Genomic DNA, 20142 nt, shown 5'->3' on the forward strand with positions numbered 1-20142 from the left:
CTTCCGGTCCTCAGACCCCGTGCTGGTCACGTGACTGGGTGGGCGGGGCGCTAAGCCAGACTTTGCGTCCTCCTCTCGCTGCAGGGTTAAAGCAGTGCGAGGCTACTAAGCAATGAGAAATCTGAGCGTCTGAGGCTTGGTCACGTGTTTTGCTTGTCGTAGGGCTTCCTAAAATAATGGGAGGTCCTCGCCCTCAGCCCTGCGCCGGGAGGTGGAGAGACGCTGCGGTCGTTTTGCAGTCCGCACCACGCCCTCGGAGCTTCCCTCCTTCTAGGTTCGCGGAGGGACACCTGCCGCTGCGCCCTCTGGTGGTGGTGGAGGCAGAACGCAGGCAGGAGGCGGGGATTCCTCTGGTTCCTGGGCTCCCTGATCCGGGTTGGGTAAAAGTTGCGGAGAGGGAACTGCAGGAGCCAGTGTGGGTGTACTAAAAACCACTTGGGGTCAAAGTTCTGTGGGCTTTTTAAGGATTTGAGTCTTTAAGCAAGGGAGTGATACTGTCAGATGGGTACAGGGGTGTCCAACCTTTTGGCGTCTCTGGGCGACACTGAAGGAAGAGTTAGTTGTCTTGGGTCACACATTAAATACATAAACACTAATTAAAACTGATGAGCAAAAAGAAAAGATTTTAAGTTACAATTTTGTGTTGGGCCGCATTCATAGCCATCCTGGGCCGCATGGGACCCAAGGGCTGCAGGTTGGACACCCCTGGAACTTAGTAACATTTTGGCTGCTGTGTGGGAAGAGCACAAACCTTCCCACGTCTCATCTCTTTCTTCCCTTCCCAGTATTTATTCAAACCATAGACTGCAGGCGTGGGCAGCAGTAATTCAGTAGGTTCATGTCCCAAACTCTAATTCCAGAGGCTAGCATGCTCTTGACACAGGTTTATAAAAGCAAATTGGCTACCATGGCCCACCAGGCTCTACATAATCCTGCCTAATGTCCTATCTCAACCCAACCCTTCACCGTGGGCCCCAACCTCCGCCCTTTTATTTGGACTCATCATTTTTCCACCTCCAGACCTTTGCTAAGAATACTCTACAAATGGGTAGGAACTTCTTGTCTTGGCAGAAAGTTCCTCAGACCACCATTTCTAAAGTAGGTTCCACTGTCATTCCAGCAGCCTCCTATTAGTTTCATTCTTAGCACCTACCATTTGCTTGTTTCTCTCTTTTTGTATGTGTGTTTATAACTGTTTGTGAGGGTAAGGCCATGTCTGTTTACTTTCATTTCTCTGGCACATAATACATGGCCCAACTCATAACAGGTAATCGAAAAATATGCTGAGTGAAACAGAAGCCTTGAATTAATGCTAAACTCTTTTGAATGTCCCTTACCTGTAAACTCCAAGACGACAGAATCCATCAACTATTACTTGTGAAGCCCCCTGTATTGCAGGACACTGCCTATGTGCCCCATGGCACCGAGGAGCCATTTAATAAGCTGAATGAATTAATTCAAGGCCTTTCACTACCAAGAACCATACATCTTTTTCCTTCATCCTTCCAACAAAACTCTCTCCAGCAAGGCCCATCTTCCCTCTTGTCAGTGTAACCTTTAAAGGGAAACCTGCTAAATCCCTTGGTAACACCCAATTATCCAATGTTAACAGGAGGGAAAAAAAAGGAACATCCATTTTAGAGGGGTGATTGGGCCAGAATCTTGTCCACTTAAAGTCTATGTCTCCCCATAATGCTGGGCTTCGGAGGGGGTAGCTTTTTTCTCTGTACTAAAGATGACCACAGATCCTCCCCCATCACTCTTAGGACAGGAAGAAAATGTTGAAGAAGACCTGACAGAAGGTTTGTAGGCGAGGAAATAATATACAGGATACAGGAAGGAACTTAAAACTGGTCACTGGGTTTAGCTGCTGTAACTTCAAACCTCACTTCTAAAAGCCCATGCTTGTTATCACCCAAAGACACGGGCTCTTCAGAGTCCAGCCCCAAAGGGTCCCCACCTGGCAGGAGGAAGATGTCCTGTCTCCTCCCTAAAGCCCACTAGCATTTATCCTCCAGTGTCCACTGAAGCTTGAAATGTACTTGGCATACTGTAGACCCTGTAAAAATCAACTGAATCACTCAGATAACTTTGCTTCCACCAGTACAAACATTGAGACAAGTGTTACCACCATCCTTTGTTCCACGATGGAAATTATCCCTGTGTAGTCCCCTTGACTTCTGCATCTTCCTCTTCCCTAGTTTTTAAATTGCAGCACTTTGAGATGCATTTTTACTGGCTTTGTGACCATTCTGTGGATAATCATTATAGGGATCCTAAGCCAATGGAGAAACCCAAATATTTTAATTTAATTCATCCACAGCATGTACTGATCAGCAAGAATTGAGTGGAACTTCCTGGAACTGTACATACACCGCATGCTCTTGCAGAGTGGTTAAAAATACAAAGTTAGGGCATCAGGCTGACTTGGGTTAGAATCCTGTCTCTGCCATTTCCTAGCTTCGGGTCTTTAGCTTTGGCCTCTTGACAAGGCACTTCACTACAGCGAGCCTCAGTTCCCCCATCTAGGATATGAGGATGATAATGTAACCACAGAACTGGGTCCTATCCTGTTTCTAACAAGACCCGGAACCAAAGTTTAAACCTTGGATACACCACCTATCAGTAGTACTTGTGAACGGTGGTAACACTTGTGAACCCCTAACTGCTACTCCTTAAAGCCCCGCACACAGTCCTAGATGAGAAAGGCAGATTTGAACCTTGCCTCCTGTCTTCTCACCAGTCAGCTGGCAAATAAAGCTCCTTTCTTTTCTCCAAAGCCAGTGCCATAGTTTGACTTCTATGTGTGGCGGGCAGTGGACCCTTGTTTGGTGACAACAGTACCATTTATAAAGATTATTTCGGGGTGGGGGGCAGTGGTTAAAGGACAGATAGCATGTGTAAAGGCTGGCACTTAGCAAGCACTTGATAAATATTAACTGCTATTATATCACCCCACTGGCCAAAATACTGCATGTTACCCCTGATACTTAGGCATGTTCTAACAATCCAACAGGCACCCAGGACTTGCCTATTTATTTTTATTCCACTGTTTAATTCTCCCATGAATTATATATATAAGCTCAGTTATTATATATTCTAACAAAGTAGTAAGGCACAATATTCCCTTAAACAATTACATGCAGCCAGGCCTGGGGACCTTGGAGACATAAATGTCAATAATTTTAGAAAGAACTCATCTTCGGGTTACAGAAGGTCATCCCCACTGCTGTCACTCTACAGACAAGCATTTCAGAGCTGGCTCCCTCCCAGTGGCACCAGAGTCTCCAGGGGAAGCTTAAACAAAACAACAGATTCCCGTGCCCATACCCCACAATTCCAGACTCAGAAGGTTGGAGGCAGGGCCTATGAAGAGTTTGAAAAGTTCCCTGGGTGACGTACAGTTGACACTTGAACAACACGTAGGTTAGGGGTGCCACCCCGGTGCAGTTGAAAATTTGCAAATAACTTTCGACTTCCCCCAAACTTAACTATACTCTGCCCTTCAGAGTCACAGGTTTTACGTCCACAGATTCAACCAACTTTGGATTGAAAACAAAATTTTTTATCTGAGATTGGGAATCTGTGGATGCAGAGGGCCAACTGTACTAATAATAGCCTACTGTTGATCAGTCTTCCCAATAACATAAACAGTAATAAATGTTTTGTATGTTATATGTATTATATACTGTATTCTTACAATAAAGGTGAAGGAAATGTTAGTAAGAAAAACATAAGGAATAAAAAATACATTTACAGCACCTATTGAAAAAACCCACGTGTAAGTGGACCTGCACACTTCAAACCCATGTTGTTCAAGGGCCAGCGGCACACCTGCGCACAACCAGGCCCTGAACTGCCGGTGCAGGACACAATAGTTTTTAATTGGACCTGGTCAGCTGAAAGCAGTGAAACCACGGTTAAAGTGCTCCTTTTTTTAGACCCTCATTAGTGATTAGGTGGGTGCTGAGTTTTACAAAAAAGCACTTCTCAGGAGTGATCATGGCTTAAGAGCCATCGGCTTTCCCCAGGTCGTGGATGGCCTTGTTGTCCAGCACTTCCTTCTTCTTGTCGCTTGGTCTCACTGCGTTGTTCAACATCGCTCTAACCACAGTCGCCACTGGCACAGAATGCCCACTGGCCCAAGATGCTGGTAAGGAGCCAAAGAATTTCCTCACCAGCCATTCAGTTGGGCGAGATTCTTGCCTATCACATAACAGAACTCTACAGAGAAAAAGAATAAATGAAAAGCAGAGTAAGAGATGGAAAATCGCATTCAGACCATAGACGGTATGATGAACTAAGCTGTGTCTCCCCAAAATTCATGTTGAAACCCCAACCCCCAGTATGATTGTATATGAGGACAGTGCCTTTAGGAAGGTAGTTAAGGTTAGTTTTGGTTGTAAGGGTGGGACCCTAATCTGATAGGACTGGTATCCTTACAAAAGAGGAAGAGATATCAGAGATCTCTGTCTCCACATACACACAGAGGAAAGCTGTGTGCAGACACAGCCAGGAGGCCATCTATACGCCGGGAAGAGATGCCTCACCAGACACTAACCCCCATGGCATCTTGAACTTGGACTTCTAGTCTCTGGGACTGTGAGACAATGAATGTCTGTTGTTTAAGCCACCCAGTACAAGGTGTTATTCTGTTTTGGCAGCCTGAACAGACTAGCACAGTGGGTAAAAGGCTTTCTTTGGTGCATGAATAAGATTTTTAAAAAGAAGGCAGCAAAAGCTACATGGAAAATTCCACACTACTCTGAACTTGGCACCACTGACTATGTACCCCCTCCTTCAGAGCCAAAAGGTGGGTTCTTCAGAGAATAATCCACCTGCAGCTAACTTCTTTAACATATTAGATATCTTAGTTGCCAGCCTCTTCTAATGAAAAACTACCTTCTAGGGAATAACCAACATTGGTGTACTCTAAGGCAGTATGAAACTCACCCAGGCCTAAATATGGAGTAACGCTCAAATTTTAATTCCCCCACTCTATCTTCTACTTCTCCCTGTTAAAAAAAACAACACATATTTTTAGTATTTAATCAAGACCAACTTATTAGAATGCTTACGAGAGAATAACTTGGGGGTTTGAAGATAATCTGCTTCTGTGGGTCTCAACAGAACTGACCCTTGAACAACACAGGTTTAAACTGCATGGATTTTCTCAATAGACCCGCACAGTTCAAACACACATTTTTCAAGGGTCACTCCAAGGCTTTAAGGAATTGCACCATCCACATATGTGGAGGGCCGACGGTAGTTATACACAGATTTTTGACTGGTGGGAGGCCAGCACCCCTAAGCCCCATCTTGTTCAAGAATCCACTGTACTTGCAAATATCCTTGTCTAGATTTTTAGATTCCAAAGAGTCTGGGAAGTTAAGGCAGAGGCCACTTAATCTTGGCATGCAGTAGGGTTGAAAAAAAAAAAAAAGATGTACTGAATGAGTGAATGTCTGCATAGTCACCTAGCCTCTCATTTGACCGATATTAAAATAGATCCAGAGAGAATAAGTGACATGTTAGGAGTTCAACCATAAGAGAATAACCTCCCCTTAGTCCAGAATTGATGTTACAGGCTGGCAGACAGTAACCTTTTTTGTTTCCAGGTAAGTCCAGTGGGTCGAAAGACAGACCCGCTGACCCTCTCTGTTACTCATTTCCTAACAAACCCCACCAGATGTTACACAGCAGTGAGATTACATCTAGATGATGCCTTAAATTAAGTTTGTTAAACGAACCATGAGTTTTCAGGCCAGCCATCTCTGTGAACAGAAATGCCAGAGGAGCGCGGGCACAGGGACGTCTAACACCTACGGGGCTGGCGACTCCAGCAGCATGCTCTCCTCCTCCTTGGCCTGTGCGCACCTTTCATTTGGCACTGACCCTGTCACATCCTCCATCCTAGGCAGCTTTTTAAAAACGTTTTTTAATTAATTTTTTTTAGTATATTCACAGAGTTGTGCCACCTTTACCCACAGTCTTAGAATACTTCATCACCCCCAAAAGTAACCCAGTACCAAGTAGCCCTCACTCCCATCCCTTCCCTCTGAGCCCTAGTCAACCACTAATCTTTCTGTCTCTACAGATTTGCCTATTCTGGACATTTCATATAAATGGAATCGTACACATTGTGGACTTTTGTGACTGGCCTCTCTCATTTAGCATAATGTTTTCAAGGTTCACCCATGTTGTAGCATGTATCTTTCACTAGTTGAATAATATATTTTGTGTGTGTATATATATATATGTGTGTATATATATGTATATATGTGTGTATATATATGTGTATATATATACACCACATTTTATCCATCTATTCATCAGCTGATGGATATTTGAGTTGTTTCCACTCTAACTCTTAGGAATAATGCTTCTATGAACATTCAGATATAAGTTTTTATGTGGACAGATGTGTTTTGTAACACATCTTTATAAAAACCTAAGAAAACTGTATCAGCAGTGCACTTAAGAGTTAACACAGCAGGCTTAGGCTACTATCTTAGAAAAAAGCTTGCTTGCAAAGTTGGCCTTTGGCTTGGGAACTTGGGTTTCAGGAGTGTTCTCGTCATTACCTAACTGATATGGGTAGTTACTGTGCCCAAACTATTTGTACAAACAATGTGGTTTATGCAGAATACTCACTTTGCTTCTGGAAGTCCTTAATTTTGTAGAAGCTGAAAGTGCCTACGTGACTGACCCCTTAAAAACCCTGGACTCCTGAGCTCAGGCAGAGTTCTCTGGGAGACAGTACTCATTGCCGGAGAACCTAAGCACAGGCAGCTCCGCTGGGAGAGGACTCTCGAAAGCTTGCACCTCGTTTCCTCCAGACCTCACTCCGTGCAGGTCGCTGACTTTGCTGTGCATCCTTTCACTGTAATAAATCACAGCAGGAGGATGGCTGTATTCTGCGTCCTGTGAGACCTAGCAAATCACCACACTTAAGGGTCCTCCAAAACAAACACGTTATAAATTCCTGGAGGACGAGAACCCTACACTATAGTAAAAAATCATCTACTTTGGAAAAGTTTAAGAATCGCTGCCTCAAAGTCTCTTCTCACGCTAAGATTCCATGCTGATTCCAAGACCAGAGCTGCCCTATCTCGTTTTATGAGGACTAGATAATCAACAGGGGGTAAGACAATGAAATGATCTTTCAAATCCCTCCCGTTTACTACAGATATCCCTGCAGAAAACAGCCCCTGTAGCTATAAAAATGTGTGATACAATGCACTTAGCGCATTTGTGTATTATTTAGCACTCTGCTATTTACTCCTGCCAATTATTCAGAATACTCCAGCATATATAAAAGAAATATGTACAAACCTTAACTTGCAGATAAAAAAAACTGCTCGACTTATCAGCTCCTTTAGAGGACAGCAAGTTGAAATGTTTGCACCCTCCAGCTTTTGCCAGCTCTGCAGATTTCAGGACGTAATCTCGATCAACACGCACAAACCCCTCCTGAGGGGATCAAAAGAAGATGCATTATTTCCAAAAAGCTGTAAGTTCATCTTAAAGATTACTACTCAGCTTGGGTGGCAGGCCAGGAGGCCCGGCGGGGGGCGGGGAGCAGGGTCTAAAGGAAGTGCATCCGAGCAATACGTGAATGTCAGGCTACCAGCATCAGCATCAAGGCCAGACTGAAAAATCAAAGGCAATGGGTGAACTGTTTTGTTTTTTTCCTGGCTTAAAAAAATTATATAAAAATGAAAAAACAAACAAACAAAAGGACATTGAAACACGGACACCAAACAAATCGGCAAGGAGCAAGAGGAAGGATGAGATCAGCCTGTGAAACTGCTTTTAGTCACACATTTGTCTTTTAATAACGTTACAATATCACAGCCCCTTGTCTGTTTTCTCCAGTTTTCTGCATCCACTCTGACATGGTAGGGTCTCAAAGCAGGCTGGGAACACTACCCAGGCGCTATGAGAATAGTCTATTTAATCTCCCATTTTTGCGTATGTTTTACAACATACTTTATATATTAGCAAAAAGCGCATCCTCAGGTTTTTTTTTTACTGACAGGTGTATAATCAAGAATGTTTGGAGACCCCAGTCTAGACTCTGTCTAGTGAGGGTAGTGGTCGGGTCTTTCTTACAAATTCACATCTCAGCATTAAGTGCATGCCCAGCTCATGGTAGGTGCTCCAAAAATATTTGAACGTATAAATTAAAGTCCAATGCAAGCAGAGAAAAGGCAAATCCAATTAGAAAAGAAAAGAACTAAGGCAATAAAAGGAAGAGGGGAGAGGATGATGCAAACAACAGAGTGCAGACTCGTTTCCAGGGCCTCACTGAAGGACCTGTGCCTGTCCCCAGACAAGGGAATTCCTTGAAGCGTTTCTTGGGACCGCCAACTATCTGGCATCCTCAGACTCAAGACATCTGAAGAGAAGTCTAAAATCTACCAAAGCTGAACTTCATAGGTACCCACCATTATGTAAATGAGGTTTTATACCACTCGGACTCTAAATCTGAAGGTTGATTACTGCCCCGATGATTTTTCAAATTAAAAATTTGCCCTATGGTAGTTACGGGTCCTAAATGGTTTATTTCATATGGAGAGTGTATCCTTCAAGGAATGATAGAAACATCACCTCAGGAAACGTCACATCCACCCCCCTCACTATGGAGATGTGAACATAAGGTCCAGAGGTCCCGTGAACTGTTGGCTAATGAGAGCTGAGAGCAGAGTGCAAATGGTGCCCACTGATCCTTTTCATCTCACACCATCTCTAGCCAACAGAAATGACTAGTGCATACTTGGGGTAGGCAGAACAATGGCACCTCCAAGATGTCCACTTCCTAATCCCAACACCTGTGAGTATGTTAGGATACACGGTAAAGATACAGATGGTGGCCAGAACAGAGAGAGGGGTTGAGGGGACAGGTGAAAAAGTGGAAGGAATTAAGATGTATACGTTGCCAGATATAAAAATAGTCACAGGGATGAAAAGTCCAGCATAGGGAATATAGTCGATAACATTATAGTAACTACGTATGGTGTCCGATGGGTACTAGTCTTATCAGTGATCACTTCGTAAGTTTGTAAATGCCTAATCACTATATTGTACATCTTAAACTAATATACAATCGTATGTCAACAGTAACTGAAAAACATTTTTTAAAAAATAAAATGGGAAATTAAGATTATAAGTGGAATTAAGGTTACTAATCAATCAGCTGGTCTAAAAATAAGATTATTCTGTATTATCTAATTGGGCCAAAGTAATAACAAGAGTCCTTAAAAGTAGAAAAGAGAAGCAGAAGCGGTTAGAGTTCAGCAATGTGAGAAGCACTTGATTGCTCCACAGCTGGCCTTAAAGATGGAGGGAGGTGACCACGAACCAAGGAATGTGGGTGACCTTGAAAAGCTAGAGAAGGTTACGAAACGGATTCTCCCCTAGAGCCCTCTCAACACCTTGATTTCATCTCCGCAAAGTCCATGCTGGACTTCTAACTTACAGAACCGTCAGATTACACACGTATGTTGTTTTAAGCCACTAAACTTGAGGCAATTTGTTACTGCAGCCACAGAAAACTAATACAGAATTCAAGTTTAAAACAACAGCCCCAAGCATAAAAGAAAATTAAACATATGGTAAGCATAGAGCTTGATGAATTTTCCTAAACTGAACATTACTTGGCAACCAGTTCCTAAATCAAGAAATAGGACTTGGGGGGAAATTACTATTACCCCCAAAGCCTGTCTTGCCCTCCTTTCTCATCACGCACAGTACAGCTGTAACCACCCGCAGGGCAGCGTTATTTTTCTGCCTTACGTTAGGGAATATCAACTTAACTCTTCACGAGCGAATCCATACCATCTCCTTTTGTGTTGTGTGCTTCGACATTCTACCCTAACTGACTCATTGACCTGTCCTACACACTGACCCAAACTTAGGTTGTTGCTTTTTTAAATCAGTGCAGAGCAAACCAATTTTAATTCTCAGCACATCCTGAGAAGGGATGTGATTCTCCTCTGAGCCATTTTCTGAAATGAGATTTTATATGTGCTGAGGGTGTGCCAAGAAAAACAATCCAAAACTACATGGAAAAATTCTAAAACACTCAATTTCTCTTCCACGTCTATTTCTTCTCCTCGCTCCAATTCACCAGAACTCCGATTTTAATAACAGGTTCATTATTCATAATAAAATGACAGAGTTGGCTAGTGAAATAAAGCCCTTTTTGTTGTTGCTGTGGTTTTAGCACTATTTCTTAGAAGGTGCATTAAAGTTGTGTCTGTTAAAATGCTTTTCTTTCATTGGTTTCTTTAAAAATAAGGGAAGATTCAGCCAATCACAAGTCTCTAGACTGACGCTGTCTCTCTCTCTTAATCCAGGGCCAGTAAAGGGATAATTTGATTAAACTGAGACCCTAATTTATTTGGCTTTAGTTCTGGCTCAACCTCTCCTTAATAGAGTGCTGTCGGCTCCAATTGTTTGATGGAAATTAAAGTGACATAAATACCATGGGACTTTTTCAATCTGATTAGTCAGCTAAGGCACATCAATACCACCCCAGCCATCAGACGCTGGCGTCCTTCCTTTCACCCGCCTCGCTAACGACTGACAACTGCTCCTTGAAGGAGGAGCACCCACGCTGCTGCGCTGCTGCGGAGACCCCCACGCTTAGCCCATCATCCCCGCTCAATGGGCCCGGTTGACAAGGTGCCCATACCTTTCTCCATCGCTGTTCTCCAGACAAAGCTAAATATTGTTTTATTAGCAATCAATGGCTGTTAATCCAAACTGATTTCACAAATCCTCTGAGCCCTCAAGCTGATTATAAATATGCATTTTCCAAGCACACAAATTTTGAATTTCATTTCCCCAACCCTGATGCGTGGCCTTTTAGCTGCTGAATGAAACTCAAAAGCAAAGGGGTCAATGGCTTTCAAGGACTTAGAAACGAAACATAAATGTGGATCCTGCTGACTGACTCAGAGATATCAACACACATCAATTTCTTTTGGAGTGAGCAAGAGTCCATTTATAGATAGAAAGGAGCTATCTTTAAAATTTTATTATTAACACCTTTTCTTATTCTCTAGCTGCTCAAGTAAAAAATAATAGAAAAACCAACTAAAACAAACTACTCCATATCCCAGAAACACAATTTCTGGAAAAACTGGACATAGTTTCTCCAACCATAAGGCATCTCTTCTGAGGGCATGAAGTCCGTTTTATTATTGTGTCTTTATCATTCCATAGTCGGTGTATCCTACTCCAAGCTAGGAATCAGAATTCCTTCTAAAAAGGGAATTGATTAAATAAGTTCCCACTATAAATTTCCTCTCCCAAAAGCCTTTTGGATGAGTAAACACAATGTAATATGACTCAGCAGAGGTATCTTCATATACTCCACAAATATCTAGGGAGAAAATTCTCAAATCACTCTTTTTGTTAATCCTCACCCAAGGACATTTTTTTTTTCATTGCTTTTAAAAAGAGGGGAAGGGCAGGGTGAGTGAGGGGGAGAGAGGGAGAGAAAGAGAAACATCGGTCAGTTGCCTCCCATACATGCCCCAAAAGGGGATCAAACCCGCAACCTAGGTCTGTGCCTTGACCAATGATCGAACCTGCAATCTTTTGGTCCATGGGACTACACTCCAACCAACTGAGCCACACCAGCCAGGGTTCCAATTACCCTTTACTCAAGTCTTATTAAAATCCAAAGCTACTAAGTATTTCTAAGTATTGCTTGAAAACTGGGAACACTCTGGCTTAAGAACACCTCATCCAACACAGTATCTTGGCAATGACTGATTCGATAAGCAAGCGTGCCAAAATGACTCAAGATCAGGCGGATGCTTTTCCACGAAGGGCAGATCTATCATTCTGTAAAGGCTCATGCTTTGCCACATTTCTGCTTCAGATTCTTTCTCCTTTATTCCTACCTTATAAATTAGACTAGAAAACAGAGATGCTGATGAACAACAAATATTATAATCTGACACCCCATCTGTTCGTCTCCTTCCTGGAGGGCATCTCTGTATTTGATGTACAGTGGTGGAACCAAGATCTTGGTTAGAGGAAGAGCTCTGGATAGAAAAATAAATTAAACATGTACTGAGGTTTCATGAGTAAATCTCTAGGTTCTCACAGAATTTTTCCCTTTGGGGCATTCTGTTCTCTGTGCTATGAAAGTCAGAGCACTCTGCAGGCCGAATGGGCTTCAGTGGCCACCTCCCTCTTGGACAAGGAGGCATGGCCCATAGGATCTAACCCCGTAGCAAAGGTCCCGCAGCTACCTGGTACCCAAACGGAGCCTCTGATCTGGGCCCCTCAAACCATCTCGGACCTTGTCACTTCACCAGTCCCTCCTAGACATCAGAAAAACAGTAGCAACTACAACAGGAGTGAACAACCTTTTCCTTTAAAGGATGCGATAGTAAATATTTTCAGATTTGCAGGCTTCTGTGGCAATTACACAGCTCTGACACCATGGTATGAAGGCCGCCATACATAATAAAGTGGTGAGAATAGCTACGTTCCAATAAAACTTTATGGATTACTGAAATTTGAATTTCTTATAACATGTCATGACATATTATTATTCCTTTTTTTCAATTTTTTAACCATTTAAAGGTATAAAAACATTCTTAGCTCCTGGGCTGTACAAAAACAGGTGGGCTATATTTGGCCTGCAGTCTGTAGTTTGCAAGCCCCTGGATTAGAAGAACATATCATTAGAATCAGAAGCCGTGAGACTATAATGATACCTAACAAATGCTACAATGGCGGCATTAATCACATGAATGGCATCATCCATTCAACAGAATCCAAGAACCTGGACTGCTGGACCCTATGCCTACCTACGAGATGAGGAGACAAAGACAGAGGTGAAAGCACATCATACCACCTCAAACTCCTAACCAAATCCTTTCTTAACACAAGTCAAGGGAAAACACTGCTCTCAGCGGCATCTTGGCTCTTCACTCCAGACCGTGGAGAGCTGGCTTTCCAAGGTTATTCCAACCTTCACTGGCTCACACTGTTACTCATTAAAGCAAGACTAAGCTATCTGGGTCTAAAGTACCCAGATAAGAAAAACCAACAAGTGAGGAGGACTAATGATCTCAATGCCTCCTGGAAGTAGGTCCAACAAGAAGAGGAGAGCTGGCTGCATCAGAATCTCCCAAGGAGCCTGCTTAGAATACAGTTTCCAAGCAAGTGACCCAGTCAGTGTGGATTCAGGCGACTCGGGAAGTCACGGCATTGACTAGACAGCCATGACTTGTCAGTGTGAAAAGGAAGATTAGCATCTAACCAGCTACTGCTAAAGAAATGGTTTTCCAAACAGCTGAAGAATGTTAACAGACCTATCCCTAGCGCTAGTTTCAACAAAAATCTGGGGAGAATTAATTTTATGGGTTTCGGTGTTTTCCCCAAAATCCATAGGTGAGGTAGTAACCTCTAGTACCTCAGAGTATGACCTTATTTGGAAATAGGGTCATGACCGATGTAATTCGTTAAGATGAGGACATACAGAATAGCGTGGTTCTTAGTCCAATTGGACTAGTGTCATTATAAAAAGGAGAAATTTAGTCATAGCCACACGGGCAGGAAAAATACCATGTGAAGAGATGCAGGAAGAAGGCAGCCATCTCGAAGTCAAGGAGAGAAGCCTGGAGAAACCCTTCCTCACAGCCCTCCGAAGGAGCCAGTCCTGCCACACCCGGATCTCCCTCAGACCTCCAGCCTCCGGAGCTGGGAAGCAGTAAATTTCTGTTGTGTAAGCCACCCTGGTTATGGTACTTCATTATAACAGCCCTGGAACATACTGAAGGTCATAGGGGGAACATCTGGCTACTTAGGGGGTTTTAACACTGAGCCAGAAACCCTGATTTTCTTTAGGTTTTTCTACTGGAATCTCAGATTGCTAAGGCAAAGTGTGGGGTGTTCCAGTTATAACTACAGAATGACACCAGGCTTGCCACCACCAGCTCTGAGGAACTCTTTTTCTACACAGAAGGCTACCACCCGGAATACCCGGTGGAGTGAGCTTGGAAAGCCACAAGCCCACCAAACTGTGATTACCTAGCCACGTGTGGACGCTCACATCCTTTAAATTGCCTAAAGTTATCACAACCTCCAAAGTTTATATTGCGTCCAATCTAAATTAGTTTAAAAAAAAAAAAAGACTCTGGAGGAAATGTCAGCTTTCTGTCACTATCGTCTTAAACCATTTAAACCCTAACTCATTTCTGAGACTATTTAGCTTACTATTCTCCTGCTTACTACAAAATATTCTACATAGGAAAGACACCCAATGCCTCTGATTAAAATTGCATTGCACAACTTGAATGCAACAAAGCAATTTATACTTTCCCTAGAGCTCCCTATGAGCTTTGCTTTTATGTCATGGAAATCAACTGCTCTATGCCTAGTGCAGTGTTTGTTTTTTTTTTAATTTTGCTGAGTCACCACCAAAACCAGGTTGGCATTTCAGACAGGACAAAACTTTTTCAGTGCTTTTAGAGGGCACACCGCTTGTGACTGTCCCTTGGGCAAAAAGGACTGCACTAGCCACTGAGCAGGAACATGACCCTTTCCAGGAGACAGAATGTGCCAAATCCTGGCACACAGCTCAGAAGCCGGCTGTATCCAAAGTGGACATGGCAGAACTGCAGAAGATTTGGGAACAGATCTCTACTGAAGCATAAACAGAATTCTTCTTTGGTTCATCAGGAGAAACACAACTGAGGCTGACTCCTGGTTGATGTACACCAACAGTTCTTAAGCATGTGTTCTCCTGAGGGTCCCGACACATGGGCTGTTTATAGCCCTGTGGTAAGCCCCCCATGGCAGCATGATGGTTCTGCAAAGTTAACATACACATTAGCTCCAGCAAGAAAATTCTGCTGGAGGGACATAGTATAGTCAAAGTATAAGGTAAATAAGCTAAATTAACACTTGCCCAAGATCTGTGGTGTAAGCTATGACTTCTAACTATGTAGTAAACTCTGACTTCTGGATAGGGGCAGAGACAATTTAGAGACCATTAAAAAGAAAATTAAAATTGTGTTGGAACAGTGCTGCGTCAGTTGGGGCTGAATCACCGCAGGGGTTGAATCATCGCTGGAGGCTGAGTCACCCCTGGAGGCACATCAGCTGAATCGTGCCTCTCTGCGGATGCTCTGTACCAGAAGTTTAAACCTTGGCAGGAAAATAGGCTGAAGCAAATCACTCAAGTGAGAGAGAATGCTTTAAGTTTAAAACATTTATAAAGAGAAAGAAAATAAAGCTTCCTGCTGACAGCACGAGCCAGTTACTTTTACTCCAATGTAATGGTTTGCCTTAGCCAGGGGACATAGTGACGGCAATTCACAAGGCCATGTAAATACGCAGGATGTCCCCAGCACACAGGCCTGCCCTCAAGCATTCCTTTGAAGGAAAGATGAACTTGTCATTGCTATTTAAAGTACAACAAAGGCTAGGGCAGCAAATGAAATTTTAAATGCTAAGAGCTGATTTACATGAAAGCACTGCAAAAGTAAAGAAAAAGTGAGCAAAAAGGGAATTTTTGACATTACTAGCCAGAGAAAATGGATAAGGATGTATTTCTGCCTCACCGCCCCGGCCTTCGCTCTCGTGGTGCCCAGGCAACAGAATCCAACATCGTGGCCTTCAAAGGCAGACGCGTAGTCATCCAGCTTTTCAAAATCCACCACTTCTTGATTCTAGATGACAAGGACACAGTTATACATAACTTGATGTTATTTTTAAAAATACCCCTCTACATGTAAAGAAGAAATGACAAGACATTACTGAAGAGTCTGCCCACTTAACACCAAATTTTGCAAGCTCGTGTTCTCCCATCGAAAACCAATTAATCCGAACTCAAATTCAGCAATGCACTAATACGGCCAGGGTACACGTAATTGGACTAGGGGTGATCCAGATCTCTAAAGTCAGGTTCAACTATAACTTTCTCTCTGGAAACATAAGAGACCTGTCTGCATATCAGCAGAAGGAATACCAATGAGCTTATAAGGTGGGGTTAGGGAATGGTGTTTGGTATCTCAAATGCCGAGGTTGGAGTCCTGGGCGCGCTACTTCCTAAACATGTAATTTTGGCCAAGTTATTTTATCATATGTCTCAGTTTTTCAGCAGTAAAAGGTAAATAACAATCTTCCCTTCAGTCCCATCCGTGAACCACCTGCAAATGGATGCCTGATAAAAGGGCATACTCTTAGGTCTCATACCAATACTTTTGAGTCAGAAATTTCACTTTTTTAAAAAAAAATCCTCACCCTAGGATATTTTTTATTGATTTGAGAGAGAGAGGAAGGGAGAGAGAGAGAGAGAAAGATTAATGTGAGAAACATTGATTGGTTGCCTCTTGTATATGTCTTGACCAGGGATCGAACCTACAACCTTTTGGTGTATGGGACAATGCTCCAACCAACTGAGCCACCCTGCCAGGGCAAAAACTTCACTTTTAATAAGCACCCTTGGAAATCTCACGCTCACTGAAATTTAAGAACCTTTATCTAACCTTAAAAAGGAAAGTGAGTTCAGTTCCCATCCATCATCCAGGAGTTCACATAAAATGTTGCTTTCCTTCCCTACCATCAACTCTTTCAAAATAATTTTTCTGGCACTGTACACAACACTGAAGAAAAATTTTGCATAAAGTGCTCAACCAAAAGATGTGCCACCAAAATAGACTATCAAAGCACAGAACTTGATTTCAGTTTCTAATTACCCAAAGTATCAGACACACCCAATAAAACCAGACTGTGAAGACATGTTACTGCCTACGTCTGAGCAAAGATGTCCATTTGAAACAGAAACTTCCTGATGGACCAAACGCATGCAAAATGACGTGAACATGCGCCTGCAGGAGTCAAGAGCATTTATTAGTGAGACCATTTGTTCTCTGGAAGTTTCCACCTGTGAAACCTGTGGGACCAAGTTCTATAATTGGAGGTCTCAGGATTACACCATAATTTACTGAAGCTCAGACTTCAAATACAGGATCTGGCAGAAATTAATGCCTGTTTGAGTGTGGTTGGTAGGGTTAAAATATGAGTGTAATGATTTATAGTTTTAATTTGACATTTCACCTAAAACGTCATATGGTGTGCTTAAGTGTGATATTGTTATGTTACAGAATTACATGGTTATGATTTTGTAATAAAAGATTTTGCAATAAAAAAGGTGTTGTTTGTGCCAGACCCTGTACTTAGGGAGTGTGCACCAGGCTGAAGTCTGGCGTATCGTCTGGTTAACCATGACAATGTAAATGAAAGTCAGGGGAAGGAATATTCTGCCTACAGACACAAGGCTGCAGCCCTGGGAATTCTTTTAAGTGAGTAACCTTCCTCTCACTGCCATAGACCGTTCCTGCTCTGAAAACCATCTTCTGATTCACTGGCAATGTTCAGGTCAAGTGGTCAGGGAGACAAAACAAGCTAGGTGGACTGTGTCTAGAACCCAGCTTGAATGAGGCTGAAAACAATGATGGTCTCTGTCTCCCATTACAACCCCGGCCCAGCCTTACAGGTGCCCAGACCGAGAGAATGCCTTTGCCCAAGGCCACAAGTGAGATGTGGCCCGCAGAGGCCTACAACCCAGGGCTCCAGCTTTCAGGAAGGGCTCTCACAGGCCAGTCTTGGCCACATTCCGATCACCTCTCGCAGCCTCCACCACCACTGGCGGGCAGTGTTCAACCTTTAAGCATGACATTTGTCCACCTGGCAGAATCACTGCGCGTACATTTTGAGTCTCAGCTCAAATACCCACCACATTTTTATAAGCTTCCTCATCAAAAGTCAGCTTCCTCCGGCCAATGACTGTGACTTTGGAAAATAGGCTCTGGTCCAGTATTTCTTTTAAGAGCACTTTGCCCGCTTCCCCACTGGCGCCCAAAATAAAAACGGATTTGTTCTGCATCCTGAAGTCTTCCCGAAGCTTGGGCAGCGCCTCCGTCTCAGCCATGCTACTGAAATAACATCAACAGGTGCTGATGTTAGGATGTTTAAGGGATGGCCTGACTTTCCCTGGAGAACAAGGAATGTTTATTCGTCCTGGAGGAAGATAATGTTACTCTCCGCAGTCTGGGCCCAGGGGAAAGGGCTGAGTCACCTGCAGGAAGGGTGCCAACCCAAACTCCAGAAGGGGCCACAGACTGCGGGCACCAAGAGGCCTCGTTCCCCCTTGGTACCCTCGGTTCCGATCCCCTCCTTCCTCTGCCCAAAGGGTGCGGAAGCCCAGCTCTTTCCTCTGAGCGGAGGGGTTACCTTGAACCGGCCCCCGGGCCCGCGTCCTCACACCGTAGCAGGAGCAGGGCGGCTACCAGTGCAGCAACCGCCGCCACTGCTGCTCCTGCACTCAGCGACACGGACCGGTGCATCCGGGCATCCCTCCTTCCCCGGGGTTCCTTGCCCCCTTGCCCATTGCAGCCGGCGTCCCCCCAGATCCGCCGAGGGTCTGACGCAGCCACGCCCACGCCTACCCGGCTTCTTCTTCCTGGTGCTGCGTCGCTGCCTCGCCCCGCCCACGGGGCGGGACCTGGGAAAAGGACGCACAGCTCCCAAGGGAGCGCAAGTGCTGGTCACGTGAGCGCGAGAGCAGGTGTGCTGCACCGCGCATGGTGTGACACTTGGAGACCGCCAGGACTCTCTCCCGGGCGTTCTTCGTCACCACTTGGGCTGAGCTCACCCATATCCAGGGTTTCAGCCAATACACTTTGACCTTTGCTGATCCCTCTCTGAAGCCTGGAATTTCAGTTGTGTATTGGACATTTTCATCTCAACTTCACCATGTCAAAAACTTAACCCTTCCCATCCAACCACCCCAAAGAGGAATAAAACAAACCTATTCCTTCCTCTCTTGGGTGTCACTGTCCCTATACATTCACACACTGCTCACCCCTTCCCTCTGGACATCCTGGTGACCCAGAGCACGGTAATCATCCACCCAGGAAGACTACTCTGGGACGTGAGGCACCACATCTACCTCACTGCTCTAACCTCAGCTCTTGGGACAGTGTTTAGCCCTCAGCGGGCGGCTCAAGGAAAACTTTTGCACGGATGTATTTCTATAATATACTTTACATATGAGACCTAGAAGGCGGGTAGGAGGTCAATTTGTCAAACACTCTTACTTTACAAATGATGCTCAAGGATGAAGTATGGCTTGTTGAGTCTCAGGCATGCTCTTTAATGGAGATGACATAGCAAAGGGTAAGAAAAAAAAAGGAAAAAACTTGGCAGGTAACTTCCGGGCAAAGGAGTCCTGCCCCCACCACCCCCATGTCCTTGCAGAGCTCATCTTTCCCACGTCATGCCACCTCAGTGACAGTTCCCTTCTGAGGGGAATTCTGCTACGTGAACATGTTTTCTTTCCAACATGAGGGAAGGCACCCAGAGGACCCCAGGGCCCCATGCAGAAGACAATGAAGGAGGAGCAGATCGGGCAGAGGGTCTGTTCAAGACATAGGGCCGATGAGCAGGGAAGCCTCACCTGTCACGAGCCCTGAAAGTCGAGAAGAGGTGCAGAGATGTGTTAGTGCACTCGGGCTGCTGTCACAAAGTACCACAAACTGGGTGGCTTAGGACAGAAACGCGTTCTCTCACAGCTCTGGAGGCAAGAGGTCTGAAGTCCAGGTGTCAGCAGGGCCACGCCCCCTCCAGGGGGAGGCTTTAGGGGAAAATTCCTTCTTGATTCAGTTCCTGGTGTCCCCAGGCATTCCTGGGCTTGTGGCTGCAGAGCTCCCATCTCTGTCTCTGTCTTCAAATGGCCTTCTCCTCTGTGTGTCTGTGTCTTGTCTTTTATCTCTTATAAGGATGTTCGTCATCGGATTTAGGACCTGCCCGTACAATCCAGCATGATCTCATCTGGAGATCCTCAGTTTAACTACACAGGTAAAGATCCTCTTGCACGCAAGTTTACATTCACCAGTTCTCAGGGTTAGGAGCATACATCATTTTGAGAGCCACCACTGAACCCACTACAGATGGCAAACAGGACAAATACTAGTCAAATTCTAAACGAAAGGGCTGCCTGATGAGCTCTTTGTGTAGAGGATGAGGCTGGAGCTAGAAGTAGTGTGCAGAGTGGGGGTAAAGATAGAAGAGGGCTTTTGGATGAAGCCCTTGCCAGAGTAAGTT

General features: G+C 44.3%; 1 protein-coding gene across 3 annotated transcripts; it reads right to left on the bottom strand.

Annotated features, from left to right (window-relative positions):
- Positions 1 to 3034: 3034 nt before the first annotated feature.
- HTATIP2 (HIV-1 Tat interactive protein 2) lies at positions 3035 to 18522 on the bottom strand. 3 transcript variants are annotated; one of them, XM_024559018.3, is made up of 6 exons: positions 18486 to 18522; positions 17774 to 17972; positions 15597 to 15704; positions 7336 to 7473; positions 4954 to 5015; positions 3035 to 4224 (listed from the first exon to the last, which is right to left on the bottom strand). In XM_024559018.3, the coding sequence occupies exons 2-6, from the start codon at positions 17966 to 17968 to the stop codon at positions 4008 to 4010; spliced, it is 720 nt and encodes a 239-aa protein (XP_024414786.1). In that variant the 5' UTR covers positions 17969 to 17972; positions 18486 to 18522; the 3' UTR covers positions 3035 to 4007. The 3 variants fall into 3 exon arrangements, with proteins under 3 accessions (XP_024414786.1, XP_045050224.1, XP_024414785.1); XM_045194289.2 differs by lacking the exon at positions 18486 to 18522 and adding an exon at positions 18271 to 18479 and having other exon boundaries at positions 17774 to 17969; XM_024559017.3 differs by lacking the exon at positions 18486 to 18522 and adding an exon at positions 18271 to 18479.
- Positions 18523 to 20142: the final 1620 nt, after the last annotated feature.

The sequence above is a fragment of the Desmodus rotundus genome, chromosome 5 (assembly GCF_022682495.2).
Source record: "Desmodus rotundus isolate HL8 chromosome 5, HLdesRot8A.1, whole genome shotgun sequence".
Classification (NCBI taxonomy): Eukaryota; Metazoa; Chordata; class Mammalia; order Chiroptera; family Phyllostomidae; genus Desmodus; species Desmodus rotundus.

Bases quoted from the DNA above. Each gene is read 5' to 3' on its own strand.
- HTATIP2 (XM_024559017.3), bottom strand. From the start codon at position 18,383: ATGCACCGGTCCGTGTCGCTGAGTGCAGGAGCAGCAGTGGCGGCGGTT. The intron at 17,973-18,270 runs GTAACCCCTCCG...ATGTTATTTCAG, and splicing joins GGCCCGGGGGCCGGTTCAAG to TAGCATGGCTGAGACGGAGG. The intron at 5,016-7,335 runs GTTTGTACATAT...TTTTTTTAACAG, and splicing joins TTTTTTATCTGCAAGTTAAG to GGAGAAGTAGAAGATAGAGT.